Below are 15,951 nucleotides of genomic sequence, written 5' to 3' on the forward strand. Positions count from 1 at the left end.
AGCCCCCACTACACCCGGTCCTGAGAGGCTCAGACTACCCTGCCCACCGAAGTGGGCTGGGGTTTGATGAGTGGGGAAGCAGTACCTGTGAGCAAAGCGGTGAGGGAAGCTGGAAGAACGCACTTGACCAGAGCAGGTGGGCCGGGCGCAGCCCTGGCCCGGGGGTGGGGGCGGGGGCTAGGCGGGATGGGATGGGGACACCGCCAGCGGGGCCAGCGGGAAGGCGGAGAACTGAGGAGGAGGGGCGAGATGCTCCCCACGGCCGCCTCCGCCGCGCCTCATCTCGGGGCTGTGCTCGCCCGCTCCCCGCCTTCTGAGGCCGTCGCGAAGCTCCGCTCTCCATACTGAGCAGTCCCTGGGAGGCGCTCGGACACGTCCCCAGGCCGGATAAAGATCGGCTCGGCGTTCGCTCCGCAGCGCAAAATCTCGCCATCAGCGCTGCTCGCGCTGCCGCTCCGGCCCGGCCCGGCGACGCCAGATCGCTATCTGGGGAATCGGGAAGGCACGCCACTGCCCCTGCCGCCACCCTCGACCCTGCGCACAGGGGTGGCCGCGGGGCCCTGGGACTCACTGCCCTCCCCTCCCCCCTGCCTTCCTTCCCGGCGCTTCCTCCCTGGGGACCCCTGCTTCCCGCCGGCCCCGGGCCCCCAGCGCCCCCCCAGACGCCCTCGCCCCCATCGCCAGGCCCGGCTGCCTCCTGAAGGTTACGCGACGCAGAGGCGAGGCGCGGGGGGCACCCGCCCTAGCCGCCGCCTGCGCCGCCGCCCACCCCAGCGCCCGCCGCGCCGCGCCCGGCCGGCCCGGCTGCCGGCGGCTGCCACCGCAATCCTGGCTCCTAAATCAGCGCGGGGAGGCGCCCCCTCCCCCTACCCGGCTCCCGGGGCTTTCCGGACCGCGATTGGCCGCGCCACCCCCGGCCCCCAGTTCCAACTGCAGCGCCATTGGCTGCGGGTCTCCGCCAGCCTTTACATAAGCCCCGGCGCGCTCGAGTGGAGTTGTATAAAGCGAGCGAGCGGCGTCGGGGCGGGAGGCTCGAGGCCAGCCCGGGACCGGGGCTCCGAGCTGGAAGGCAGCGGCGGCAGAGGCGGCAGCGAGCTCCGGCTCTCCGACGCCCCCAGGCGGCGGGGCTGAGAGAGCCCGAGGATGGCTGCGAGCGCGGACCCCGGGGTGAGTACCCGCTTCAGTGACCCCAACCCCTCAGGCAGAGAAAGTTTCTCCCGCCCTTTGCTCCCTCCCGATCCTCCCGCAGGGTTGGCGGGGATGGTGGCTGAGAACACCGAGACCGCTAAGGCGGCGGCGGCGGCGGCGGCTTGGTTTCCAACTTGCCAAGAGGCTCAGGACTCGACTGGCGCGCAGAGCCTCCCGCGGGCTGTGGGGAGAGGCGGGCGCCGGGCCGGAGGTGGAGGAGAGGTGGGAGCGGAGGTGTGGGGGCTACAGCTCTCACAGCTGGCAGAGAAAGTGTTGGGGGCGCCCTGGAGGTCAGCTGTTTGGGGAGGGGGCGGTGGAGCTGGGAGGGGGCGGAGCAGGTGAGGAGGGATGTACGTGGGGTATTGGGGAGTCACCCAGCGAACCAGGCTCAGCTCTGGGCCGGGGAAGCTGCTGGCCTCGGCCAGCTGCCTATGCTTCCAGGGTGGGGAAAAGCCCTGGGGAAAGCTAGCGCTTTTCACCCCCGGGAAACCGAGCTCCTGGGCACAGCGCTGGGTGGCAGAGAGCTCCGAGAGCCAGCTCCGCGCGGCTTAGCTGTCAGCTGCTTTTGCTGGACCGAGGTGTGGTCTGCTTGCTTTCATCCAATCTTAGACAAACCAGCTTCAGGCATTCCAGGGGGACCGGGGGTCCTCCTCGGCCCAGGGAGGGGGTGGGGGGGGAGGCACATGGAGGCTTTGATGGGGCAGGAGGCCGAGCTTGGGGGCATGCCCAGCAATGCAGCGCGCTTTTTCGCAGCATAGTAGTTGAGAGTCTTGGTTAGTCCCGTTTCTGCAGAAACCAACTCAAGAATCCAAAGTCATCCCAGCCCTGGATAGGAGCCTACCAGAGTGGCGGTGAAATGTGCCTGGGGTTGGTGTGGGAGGGTCACTTTTTTCCCTCGGGGAATGACTAATGAATATTGCTGCTGGTGGTGCTATGGGGGTACACCTAGTGTGGCTATTCTGTGTCCCAGGAGGTGCTTCAGCTCTCTAGGCAAGACATTTTCTTCAGTCACACTTGGAGTGTCTTCTGGGATGGGTGCAGGACTTCCCAAGTGAAGCCAGGTGAAAAAGGAAAGGAAGCAGGTTCCAGCGATAGGGAATAAGTCTGTAGTGCTGTCTTGAATCAGGGGAGAACTCTAGTGGGAAGAGAACGCTACAGGAGGGAGATTTTTTTGACCCTGATGACTTGGGCTGCAGCTACCCAAGACTGAATTGGAGCAAATTCAGAGTCACCCTGTACCTCTCTCTCAGCCACAAGGGAGGGGAGATGGAGAATGGAAAAGTGGGAATATGGCGGTTGTTCCAATATGGCCCTTGAGGAAGCATTTGCTCTCCATCTGACTTAAGAACATGTTATTGGCAGCAGGTCCTAAAGTCCATTTAAGAGGCAACAAAGGGAGTTTAAGGTCTAGATGCTGGCACAGTGGGCCACAAATAGAATATTCTGGTTTACATTTGGTACTAATGGTCTCTGGAGAAGGTCAAAAGTAGGTGGTCAGCCTGGAGATCTTTTAGCAGGGCTCTGGATTCATACCCCCAAACCTAGCTCCGTCCTCTGCCCACAGTCAACATTTTTCTTCTGCATTTCCCCAGACCTTCTCGCCACTGGGGATTTGTACAGCGAAATACCTGCTTGTTGCTCTTTCTTCTCTTTTCTCCATCTGGGCTGCACCTGCTATTCCGAACCCTGATGTTTATTACTCTGCACCTTGATGTTTGGTTAACATGTACTATCACAGCACAGTAGTGCCCTATGAATGTGTGGGCCAACGGTCTATGTAATTCTAGAAAGTGAAATATATTCTTAAGCGAGCAGGACTGCAGACCAGGAAGGCAGGCCTATTAAACAGCTTGTGACAGACCTGTTCTCAATCTTGCAGCCTGCTTAGGCAATGGAAGCTGCCCAGCAAGCTCCTTGGCGCCCAGTAGGGGGCGCCAAAGGCACCCAGCTCAGGACCACTGACTTACTCACTTCTTGCCCTTCACTGGCCATAGTAACTTAATGCTTTAAGCAAGCTCAGGCCTTTAACCGTCACCTTCTTGATTGGAACCCTTCTACCACGTACTTCCTGGACTTCAGGTGGTCCTGTGATCTCAGGTGCAAGGAGATAGATACAAGTGCAGCATTCCAAGGAAATAGAGCCGGTACCCAGCCCCACCTGCTCTCTGAAATTATCCTTTGTGCTTGGTGCTGGTGCGGTCTTTGAGCTTGTTCAGTATTCATAGAGCCCCAGAATATTAGAGCTAGAAGAAAGGGACCTTGAAGAGCACCTACTCCAAAGCCATCCCATGCGCACACAACTTACAGATGGGAAAACTGAAGCCCAGTCAAGGCAAGCATCTTGCCCAGAGTCACATGGCTGGTGGAAGAGATAGGACTGGGTCCTAGGATTTCCACTCTGCTACTGAGAACTCTCTCTGCTCCCATGACCTGCTTCCTCTTTACTATGGAGATTGATGTGTGTTCTGCACAGTTGTTGATATTGTGTAGTCGCTAAGTTGTCTCCAGCTTTTTTGCAGCCTCGCAGACTGCATATAGCCTGCCAGCCTCTCCTGTCCATGGGATTTCCCAGGGAAAAATACGTGTTCATAATTGCTGACTGAACCGACATTGGTAAATTAATACATCTAATAGCTTGGGGAAAATTTCCTCTGAATCTGTTATACAGACTGAGGAGGCAAGGAATAGATAAAGCTCTTGTAATGTACATGTACGGGTAATAGAAATTTCTAGTTATTCTTTCCCCTTCCTCCATTATCTTGTCTTGTTATTCCAAGTGGTCATGTAGGGAAAAACAATGCAACTCCAGGTTTCTCTCCATGCACTTAGGAATCAGAAGTGCCCAGCCCCTCGAGATGATCTTGGAACCCAAGCCTAGGGCTCTTCCTTCTGCTCAGGAATGCTGGAGTAGGGTCTCTGTCCCATAGTCACACCACTGCCTATGGGACTTCCAACCAGTATTTGCCCATTTCCCCATCCTTGCGGCTCCCAGCTCAAGGTCAGAGTGCTGGGATGTTCTATTTTTGCAAAATCCTCATGTGAGGGTTTCTTGGGTGACCTGGAAGATACTACCATTTCCATTGCCCTTTTTCTGTTCTGAGTCTGGCTGTCGACATCTGAGCTGGGCCCTGGGAAGGAGGTTTGCTGAGTGGCCTACGGGCTGGCCCCCTCCTCCGGTGTCCTCTCCTCACCCTGCTCCTTTGCACTGTGCTTGGAGTTTCCCCCAGAGTGTCTGCAGACTTGGCAGTGACCCTCAGGAGGAACCAGTGCTGCCGAGCCAGAACTCCGAGAGGCAGATCCGCTTCTGTCCCTAAGGCTCACCCAAGGGATGCTTGTTGCCAGGGAAGGTGCTTGAGTTTTCTCATCTCCTTCAGGCTCTCAGACAAGTTGTGTCTTTGTCTTCAGGTGGGGGAGGCGGGTGGTAGGATAATGTGGACCACAGAGCCACAGTCCCTTCCTTGAAAGCAGGGTTCTGAGAGCCTGGACTAGGGATTTGTGCCTGCTCCCAGCTCTGTCTGAAGAGTTGTGCCTGCATTCCCAAGGCTTGGATTTTTCTTGGATAAAGCCAGAGGAGTATAATTACATAAAACACAGTGATAGCATGGGATCTCTAGATTTTTGTTTGAATGTGGAAGCGGCGTCAGACATTGAGGAAACAAGAAGTTGCCTCTTACATGAGTCCCACTATAACCTGCTATAACCTGACCCTTATAACCTGCTCTTGCTGGGAAGGCAGCTCAGTAGTGGGAAGGATGCAGGCTTAGAATGTGACTCACCGCTTCCTGTTTAGGAACCTTGGACAAACTGCTTAACCTCTGCATACCTCAGTTTCCTCCTCTGCAAAATGGTGAGGCTGGAAGGCCGTGATGAGGGTAAGATAGTGAGCATCAAGGAAGATAGTCTTTAACATGGCTCTGCCTTTGGTGAGATGTAAAGAAGAATAGATGGGAGGGGATAATATTACGGGGTCACTGGGGACTGCGCTGGGTCTTCCTTTTCCCTGTGAAAGAGACCAAACGTCCAGGTCTGCCCGTCAGCCTCTGCTCGCAGCAACATCTGGGCTGTGGACAAGACCTTCTTGACAGAGCTGCTATCTTCCTTCACCCACACTGGGGCTTTCATTTGGGGGTTCTGCCATGCTTGGGGAAAAGAAATTTTACAGGTCCCAGGATAATTCTGAGTGTGATGGAAGGCCCTGAGCTATTGATTCTAGGAAGGATCTTTGTGCTAGGAGAAGGCTTCCTCGGAGCTCAGTGATTTAGGAGTGCTGACAAGCCCGTGCTCACCGGGCCTCCTGCAGGCTGCAGATGCAGGCTTCTGGGCCAGCCAGGGTTCTACGAGGGATTTCTGGGGAGCCTGACTGGTTGCTTAGGGGACATAAACCTGTGAACTCTCCTTAGGAGAAAGCATGAAGTCAATTGGTTCATTATCACACTAGACACCCCCGGACCATGGAGGGCACTTAAGAAATGAGAAGCTAGCAAAGGACAAGGAGGTTGTGTTTGAAAAGTCTATGGAAAGGTGTGAAGGGGTTGGAGAAAAAGACCTTTCTCCACTGAACCACATGATCTTGACCTTACTGATGTCCTTGGGCAGTGAGCAGAGGGATTACTGTGCCCATGTGGCAATGTCTGTAGACATTTTTGATTGTGACGGCTGGATCGGGGGTACTGTTGGCATCTAGGGGATGGAGGCCAGGGATGATGTCAACCATCTTACAGTGCACAGGACAGGCCCCGACAAAGAACTGTCTGGCCTAAAAAAGTCACTAGTGCCAAGTGGAGAAACCCTGGACCACAGCATCACAGCATGGACTCAGAGCGTGTTAGAGGTGGAGGGATTTTAGCAGTATTCTCACCCAGCCCTCCCACTTCACCGCTGAGGACCCTGAGGTCCAGAAGTGAAGAGACCAACCAGAATCATGCAGCAAGTGAGTGGCAAAGCTCCTCTGCACCCCAGATCTGCTGTCTCCTAAGAGTGACTTACCCAGACTCTCCCCAGAGTTGTTGTGAAGGTTTAGTGTGAGCTGTGAAAACACTTAGAAAATTCTAAAGAGGTTATTATTAATATTGCTATTATTAAGAACTGGGGAGTTTGGAAAGCTCTATTTCTGGCTATGCCACTGACTCATGGTACGAGTTTGGTGCATCATTCCCCTGCCCCCTAGGCCTCTTGTGTGAGGGCCTGTGGGGTTGGGGGGGGCGGGCGATGGTCTCAGCAAATGACAATTTCATCATGATCAATATCTTCAAAGAAAAGTCCAAAGATCTGCCCCTCAAAAAGCCTAGACACTTTAAAAGAAGATAAAAATTTTCCTTGAAAGAAATCATGTTGACTTCGTAAGAAGAAAAACGTTTGCTTCTTGGAAAAACTCCAGTCCCCGGGCCCTGTGAATTGGTTCCAGCCCAGGAAATCTGATCAACATCCGGAGGAGAAGCTGAGAGCTCCCCAACTGACAAGCGGGCTGGATTTGTCCCCACTCCCTCCAAGACTTCGCCACCCTTTCCTGCTCAGCCCTCTTGGCACAGGGAAGCTCTGCAAGGAACTTGAAGGAGGGGTGGGCAGGTATGTCATTAATTAGTAAAACCTCGTTTACTTAACAGACATATTCTTAAAGATCTCTTCCAAGGGACATTTTGACATATTACTTTAATTAGCCATAGAAGAATTGAGAGTGCCGAGAGTATAAAATGACCCTTCCTGTGGTTTCCAGTTACTCTTATCTTTGTTTGCACCCAACAAGTACAGTGACAAGGTCACGGGAGTCATTGCAGAGCTAAGAGGTCCTGTTGACTGAGGAAGGGACTGCAGGGACTTCTTCCCTCCTTTACTGCCGCTCCATCTACCTGGAGAGCCTCCCCACTTCGGGAGACTTTCATTGGCATCCCTACCCTCCTTGGGGATAGGCAACATGCCCAGGAACCTGATTCCCTGCCTGGATGGACAGAGGAGCCTTGCAGGGTTCCTGGGAGCAGCCTCAGCTGGTGTTTCTCACAGAAGGCCTGGCCCTGCCCTTGCCTTCCCTGCACTCACGATTGGAGGTAGGAAGTCCCTAGAGGCTCTCCTTAGAGTAGGGTTCTCCAAACATGGAGCCACGGACTGGTACAGTCTGCAGCCTGTTAGGAACCGGGCTGCACAGCTGGAGATGAACGACAGGCATTCGAGTGAAGCTTCATCTGCGGCTCCCCATTGCTCCCATTACTGCTTGAACCTTCTCTCCCTCCACCACTTGTCCATGGAAGAACTGTCTTCCACAAAACCTGTCACTGGTACCAAGAAGGTTGGGAACCTCTGCCTTAGAGGACCAAAGCTACACCATTCCCTGGCCAAATTGGGAGGGTGGACACACACACAGACCTCACCCAGTTCCTGCAGTGAACGTGGTGTGCGTCCTGCAAGTCCAGGGCAGGCCAGCCTCCGGAGGTCAGTCCATGTAATGAGACTTGGTGAGCACAAGGGCCCTTTCTCTCACTTTGCCCCAGGGATGTCATGTTCCCTTGTGCCCTGGTCTCTAAGAACAGACTTTCTTGGAATGGCAATCATGTACCAGTCATCTGAGAAGCTATGTATATCCAAAGAGCCTTTTGCAGGCAGGGAAAGGAGAGTCCCGGAGAAGGAGAAAAGCTGCCTTGCAAGCAGCGGGGGCTGAGACACCATGTCTTTTGTTCTCAAATGCAAATCTAGTGCCTAGCATAGCATTTTGGAGAAGGCAATGGCACCCCACTCCAGTACTCTTGCCTGGAAAATCCCATGGATGGAGGAGCCTGGTAGGCTGCAGTCCATGGGGTCAAGAAGAGTCGGACACAACTGAGTGACTTCACTTTCACTTTTCATTTTCATGCATTGGAGAAGGAAATGGCAACCCACTCCAGTGTTCTTGCCTGGAGAATCCCAGAGATGGGGGAGCCTGGTGGGCTGCCGTCTATGGGGTCGCACAGAGTCAGACACGACTGAAGCAACGCAGCAGCAGCAGCAGCATAGCATTTGGCAGGGGGAGGGGCTCCACAGGTGCTCGGTGGGTGAACTAATGAATGTGTGGATGTAGGAGGCCAGTCTGGAGTAGAGTTGGCCCTTGGTATTAAAGTGAATCTCCAGTCCAGCTTTCTGTCTGGCTCCTTCTTCCCAGAGCTGGCATTTGCCCCAGGGCTCTGTAAACCCACAAAGGTCCTACTGATCAAGCAAGGTCTGAAAGTGAAAGTTGAAGTCATAGCCCTATGGCCTATAGCTTGCCATGCCCCTCTATCCATGGAATTCTCCAGGCAAAAATGCTGGAGTGGGTTGCCATTTCCTCCTCCAGGGATCTTCCCAACCCAGGGACCGAACCTGGGTGTTCTGCATTGCAGGCAGATTCTTCAATGTCTGAGCCACCAGGGAAGCCCCCTCAGGAGCCCACATAGGACCCACACATGACATGGTACCAGCTCTGAGCCTGGACGGGCTGTTTCTCTTCCTCTTCATCTCCTCCAGGTGCTCACCCCCGCCCCCCCCCACCCTGCCCCCCACCCCCCAGCAACCAGGCTGCTCCAGGGAAGCCCAGCGCGGATCTATCTCGGTAGCAGCAAGCTGATAGAATAGATGATCACTTGGATTTCCACCAAAGACAGACTAGGGAATGAATCATTGCTTCACGGCAACATTCCCAGGAGGAAGCTTTTAAATAGCAAGGTCCACTAATGCATTTTAAATGATTTAGGGAAAAAACCTGACCCATAGACACTTAGGCCCAGGAAAGAACTTTGGAGGTCATCCAGGATGTCCAGTCCCCTCTGTGATACTCTCACTCACTGTTTGGAAACATGGCCAGCCTAGCGGCCCTGCACACTGCTGCCCCAAATCTAAAATGCCATTTCTAAACCTGTCTGATCATGACTTCAAACCTCCCGCTCCTCACTCTGAGACAGGCAGGCTCTACAGGCTCCAACTGCTGCCTCCACGTGAGCAAAGAATTATCTGGCCCAGCACATCAGTAATGCTGAGACTGAGAACCCCGGGACCAGTGCACCATTCCTGCCCTCCCTCCTTTCCCCACTGCCCCCTCCTAAGGGCTGGAGCAAGGACTCCTCAGATGGGTCAGTTTGGGAGAACTGGGCATCAAGAGCCCTTTCTGGACTTACCTCCCTGCACATGCTACTCTCTGCCATATGCTGAGCTTAGCCAGGCAGGCTCAGGCCCGCCCCTCCCCACAGGGAGGGCTGCAGGAGGGTACAAGTACATCAGCAAGCACCAGGGACCCCACTCCAAAGCCTGGCCTTCCAAACAGCTGTATGTGTAATGATGGTGGCTTTTTAATCTCTATCTGTCTGAGCCCCACCTGTCTCCTCCCCTCCCCACCTTTCTTCCCCTTCACTAATCCTGAATATGAACAGGGAGGGAAGTGGGATGCTGTTCACTGGACCCTTTCAAACCCCAACAATCAATCTGGAAATCTGGCGTCATATTTGGTTCTTGCTTCCTCCTCATTTTTCACAACTTCTGGATCACTGAGTCAATCTGCTTCACGAATCTCTCTCAAAGCTGCCCAGTCTTTCCATCCACACTGTCAAGGTTCTGCCCCCCTTATCCTTCAGCTAACTAGTGGTAATACTTGTTAACTGCTCCCTGCTTACTCTCATCTTGCCCTGCTTGTAAGTCTCGGAGCTGATCATCACTCTTCAGGCTAATTCAGGGGACCCTGTACACAAGCAAACAGAGATATTTTTTTAATAGCAATTCTTATAACAAGTACTATATGAGGAATGAGTAGTATTAATAGTAACACCTACCTACCATTGGCTACGTACCAGGCACTGCTCCAGCCCCTTATGCGGATAATCTCCTTTAATCCTCATAGTAACCTTAGAAGGTAGGCACTGCTCTTGTCACTCTTTTACAGATGAGGAAACAAAGGCACAGAGAAGTTAAGTAACTTGCCCAAAGTCACACAGCCAGAATGTGGCAGAGCCAGGATCTATGTCCAAGCCAACTGGCTCCAGAATTGATGTCTTTGGACACTACACTAAATAATCTCTTTCACTAAACGGTCTTTCTCACTTGATCTTAAACCAAGTGAGATGGGAACACACAGTGGAAGGAGCAAGCATCTGCCTGGGGCTGCCAAGGAAGGCCTAGGAGAGAGGCACTGAAGGACTGGCCAGAGGGACAAGGTGAAGAAAGCATTCCAGGCAGAGGAGCCAGCGTGTGCATGGCGGCCGAGCAGGGTCATGCAGCCCAGGAGGCTCGGTGTGGCTGGGGTGGGACAGGTGCTGAGAAAGGGTACAGCTAGGAGGTCACTGCAGACGGTGCCTGCAGCCATGAAATTAAAAGACGCTTACTCCTTGGAAGGAAAGTTATGACCAACCTAGATAGCATATTCAAAAGCAGAGACATTACTTTGCCAACAAAGGTCCGTCTAGTCAAGGCTATGGTTTTTCCTGTGATCATGTATGGATATGAGAGTTGGACTGTGAAGAAGGCTGAGCGCCGAAGAATTGATGCTTTTGAACTGTGATGTTGGAGAAGACTCTTGAGAGTCCCTTGGACTGCAAGGAGATCCAACCAGTCCATTCTGAAGGAGATCAGCCCTGGGATTTCTTTGGAGGGAATGATGCTGAAGCTGAAACTCCAGTACTCTGGCCACCTCATGAGAAGAGTTGACTCATTGGAAAAGACTCTGCTGCTGGGAGGGATTAGGGGCAGGAGGAGAAGGGGACGACAGAAGATGAGATGGCTGGATGGCATCACTGACTCAATGGATGTGAGTCTGGGTGAACTCCGGGAGTTGGTGATGGACAGGGAGGTCTGGCGTGCTGCGATTCATGGGGTCTCAAAGAGTCGGACACGACTGAGCGACTGAACTGAACTGCGGAGGTTGGAAAAGGCTGTGGATGCCTCATGTACAGCAAAAGGGTTAGGGATGACCTTGCTGGAGAGACATATTGGAAAGATGGCCTCAGTGGAGGGAAAGGCAGGGGCTGCCATTCAGTCACTCACTCAGTTATTCACTTCCTGGTCTCGTGTACCTCTGCCAAGCACTGTCCGAGCATTGAGAAAACAGCTGAGAACAAAGTAAAGTTCTTGCCCCAGCGGAGCATACATTCTAATGCCTCAGTCATTGGCATTTCTCCACACTGTCCCCTGTCCCCTCTTCTGCCTTGCCAGCCTGGAAGACAAAAGACAGCCCTTCTGCACCTCTATGTCCTATGCATCTTCCCTAGCACCATGAAAATATAAGGCTTCCTCTTCCTTCCCTCTACCTGGGGAGAGCTCCCGATGCTGCCTGAGGCTGCACTTACAGGAAAGAGACTTGGTCCTAGTCCAGAACGAGGCAGATGAAAACTCAGGGGACCCAGGCTGGGAGGCGCCAGAGAGACCAGCAGGCTAATGAAATGGTGTTTCTGCAAGTGCGAAGACAAGTGGAGTCTCCCAGCCTCACGCACAAGGCGCCATAGGTCCTTAATGAGTATTATTAACTGCTTGGACTTCCGGGTCTCTAAAATGGGAAATGAAATGAGATAATGCATGCCCAGTGCCTGGCAAACAAAGTCAGTACTTGGAAGGTAATGGCGACAGCAAGGATGCTATTGCTACTGATAAGTGTTTTTCGAATGAATGAACGCCTCTCAGGAGATGGAGTCCAGGCCCACCAGGTGCTCCCGTCCTGTGGTGGCTGCCAAACGTTCAGTGGAACTCACAGGGCTGTCAGACTTTGAGGCGTAGACTGGCTTCTATTGCTGATTTGTCTAGGGACCCTGATAGAGTTCTTTGACTTTTTAAACACTGCTTTCCAAACGCAAAACCTCTCAGTTTATAGTCATATACACATCCAATCTTCAAGCATTTTGCAGATGTTAAGGGCCAGGTTAGAGATGATGCCTGAGGCATGGCTTCTGACCTCAAGGAGCTTACGGTCCACTAGGGACGAGACATGATACAGGGGTAGGTATTCAGAGTAGCAACAGGTAGAAAGAGCAGAGAGCCCATAGGAAGGAGGGTATTGAGGTGGTGGGGAGTGGGAAGAGCAGGCAGGAAAGGCCCCCTGGAAAAGAGGAATGATGCACTGGTCCAGGAGCTTTCAATCTCAGCGTTACTGACATGCTGGGCCAGATAATTCTTTGCTGTAGAGGGCTATCCTATCCACTGCCAGCCGCATCCCTGGCCTCTCCCCACTAGGTGCCAATAGCACCCCCCTTCCCTGGTTGGGGCAACCAAAAATGTATCCAGGCATTGCCAGATACTGAGGGCAAGGGAGGCAAATTGCCCTTGGTTGAGAACCGGTGCCCTTGGCCAATGGAAGGTCCTCTGGATGGGAACCCAAAGAAGGAAAAATGAGTGCTCCCTCTAACTCATGACCCAGAGTGTGGGACCTCTAAATAGGCAGTGCTAGGAGGGCAGGTTGGGGTGACATCTGGTTCTCCAGACTTTGAGGAATCTGATGTCTTCTTTCTCGTCTCCTCCTGCTTCTCCTGATTCAGCTAACTTAGCATCGTTTACCGCTCAGCTACACCACCCCACCTACCTGCGTGGAAATGTTCTTCTTCTCCTCCACGTGGCTAATCTAGATATCTTTGTTCCCCTTCCTCCACAGCACCCCTCCCCTTGTACTGCAAATGTTGACCAGCTTTCTCCCTGGAACCTGGGCACGGAGCACAGTCCCCAGCTCATGGAGCAGGGCAGCTGGGGCGGGGGGGGGCACACAGAAAGTGTCACTGTGGGTCAGTGAGCTCCCCAAGCTCTCCTCCGAGGAGCCTCAGTCCCAGGCACTCCTTAGCGAGTCTCTGTGGGTCCCTGGTGGCCCAGTGCATGCAGGGTGGAGTGCTCCACGGCTGCTTCTCTTCCTCTAGCCTCTGCTCTCCTGCAGCTTCTGGAAAGGGCCTGTGCTCCCCGCTGGTTCCCACATCTGAAGCATTCGGGGCTCTTGCTTTTGTAAGAGTTCAGGGCGGTGTCCTTGGCGCTTGCGATCATTGCTAAAAAACTGCTTGCCCTAAAAATTGCCCTGGAAGCCTCTCCCCACAGCTGGCTGACCCCACATCAGAGATCTAGGTTGCTTGGTTACCAGTTTTCAGACCCAATTCAGGAAAGTCCCGAGGCCGCAGAAAACTGAGTTTGGCTGCATGTGACCTGCAGCCAATGTCTAAAGACTGCCTAACTTAAAGCTATCTGTGTGAACGGCGAGAAAAGAAGCAGTGAGCCTGGCCTCCGAGAGGCACTCCCTAGCTCACTTAACCCTTAAACCCACAGCACGTCATAGGATTCCCATGTTACAGACGAGGATATTTGAGATCAGAAAGGTGAAGGAACATGCTCAAGGTCGCCTGCTACTTTCTGGTGGGTCCAAGTCCAGCCCCCTGACTCTGCTCTTTATTTATTTATTTTTCTCTATCTCACTGAGGATTATTCAAGACATCTGCTTATGGAACATTTTTAAGAGATTATTACAAAGCAATTCTTCCCACTTCCTGAAACACAAGTCCTACCGCCTCTCACCCTTGTTAAGACCCCTCTCTGCTCCCTCCTTCCACCTCCCCTGCAGGAACAGCCTGGGTGCTCACGCCCTGCGTCCTCTGCCCAAACTCTACCCTTGGTATTTATCCTCACCTTCCCTGGGCTATGCTGCCCCTGGATCCTCCCATGGCACTTACATCAGTTACTACTTAACGCCACTCCTGCCTGTAGATACATAGAAGGTGCTTGATATACAGCATTCAAGAAAGCAAAAAACATTCAGTTCAACCCGCTTTTTAAAATTCTATTTTTAGCTTTTCTCCACGTTCTTCTAGAAGATTGAGATGTTCACAGTCGTGTGACAGGAGGTTTCTGAGCCAGCCCTGTAAAATGTAGGGTCACCCTGCACCTGCTGGCCTTCTGCTCCAGGCAGTACCATCCTGCTCTGCTTTCTTCCCCAAACTCCATATCCTGCCTCCTCCTATGATACTCTCTGGCTAAATAGATTTTCCTGATAGACCTCAACAAGCTGGTGATGAATTCTGGTAGCAGAAACATTTTTCACTTCAACTCCAATTGCAGCTTACACTCCCATCTGGGGACCACGAATCTGGGGTAGTGGTTCTCAGTTCAGGCTGAGAATCTGGGTGCAGAACCATTAACATAATCAGGGGAGCTTCTAAAAATACAGTATGTGGCACCCGAGTCCTGCCCCAGACCAGTTATATCAGAAACTGGGGTAAAGGATCTGGGCAGCAACCTATCTCTAAAAACTCCCCATGTGAGTTGACTGGGCAGCTGGGGTTCCAACTCATCAGTCTAGAACCTTACTTCTGAAAATGGAGTCTTGGGACCAGCAGCCTCAGCATCACCTGAAGGCTTGTTAGAATGCAGAATCTCAGGCCCCGCCCCAGACCCACCAAATCAGAATCTGCGTTTTACCTTGACCCTCAGGTGATTTGTAAGCATGTTACAGTTTAAGAAGCACTGCTTTGGAGAAAGAACAGTTTCAAAATAACTGTGTAACAAGTTGCAAGCAATTTCTGCTGATTCGCATTATCATTTGGACAGTCCTTCCTTCTTCCGTTTAACAAACGTTAAGTGCCTCCGAGTGCTCTATACCAGGATGGTTTGGGTTTGGGGAAACACACCGGCATGCTTATTCATCTTGGCTTGCAAATTCCTGCCCATACCCCATTTCCTCTAGGCTCTGGCCATTAATAATAGCTGTCTATTGCCTACTAGGGAGAAGGCAATGGCAACCCACTCCAGTACTCTTGCCTGGAAAATCCCATGGATGGAGGAGCCTGGTAGGCTGCAGTCCATGGGGTTGATAGGAGTTGGACATGACTGAGCAGCTTCACTTTCACTTTTCAGTTTCATGTGTTGGAGAAGGCAATGGCAACCCACTCCAGTGTTCTTGCCTGGAGAATCCCAGGGACGGGGGGAGCCTGGTGGGCTGCTGTCTATGGGGCTGTACAGAGTTGGACATGACTGAAGTGACTTAGCAGCAGCAGCAGCAGCATTGCCTACTAGACCTGATGACATCCCCTGCCCCTGCCACCACTCCAGTTCCAACCTTTTCCTTCTTCTCAATTCTTTATCAAAATTAAAGTCAGAATCTCTCTTTGTCACTCACTATCAATTGTGGTAATTTGACTTTGAGCTGAAGACACCTAGTACTTCGAATATCTAATGATCAATGAGCTTGCAGCCCTAGGATTGGTTTCAGAGTCTTAGATCTAGAAGCAGAGAAGTTTCTTAAACTAATCACTATAGTATATATGTATGGCTTATGGACCATAAATGTGTAGTTTATGGACCAGGACCGTCAGAATCACGTGGGAGCTTATTCAAAATATAGATTCTTGGGCCCTCCTGCAGATTAATTGAATCAGAAACTGCATTTCAGCAAGACTCGCAGGTGATTCATATAGTACATATTAAAGTTTGAGACCTCTTTCAAAAGGACTTGTGCCCACTGTATACTGTTGTATTCAGTGCCCCTGACCCCGCAGCAGGCCACTGTTGACCCACGCCTCCACCATAGACTCCTGGACACAGACAGGCACGTCTGGCTCAGTCTCTTGTGGGGACACTGCTCCTTTCTCCTGGGTCCTGGTGCACACAGGGTTTTGTTTGTGCCCTCCAAGAGTCTGTTTCCCTATTCCTGTGGAAGTCCTATAATCAATACCTCTGGCCTCCAGAGTCAAAGCTGGGGGTTCTCAGTCCCTTTGCCAGATCCCCAGGTTGGGAAATCTGTTGTGGGTCCTAGAACTTTCTTAACAGTGTGAGAATTTCTTTGGTATAATTGTTCTGTGGTTTGTGGGTCGTCTGCTCGGC

General features: G+C 52.6%; 1 protein-coding gene across 1 annotated transcript in view; it reads left to right on the forward strand.

The window, feature by feature from the left end:
- Positions 1-848: 848 nt before the first annotated feature.
- CRTAC1 (cartilage acidic protein 1) overlaps positions 849-15,951 on the forward strand; it is a 152,029-nt gene continuing 136,926 nt past the window's right edge. Inside the window, exon 1 of the mRNA XM_070363326.1 lies at positions 849-1,167. Coding sequence (XP_070219427.1) covers positions 1,144-1,167 — 24 coding nt within the window. The 5' untranslated portion in view covers positions 849-1,143. The remainder of the gene's footprint in view (positions 1,168-15,951) is intronic.

The sequence above is a fragment of the Bos mutus genome, chromosome 26, assembly GCF_027580195.1.
Source record: "Bos mutus isolate GX-2022 chromosome 26, NWIPB_WYAK_1.1, whole genome shotgun sequence".
Taxonomy (NCBI): domain Eukaryota; kingdom Metazoa; phylum Chordata; class Mammalia; order Artiodactyla; family Bovidae; genus Bos; species Bos mutus.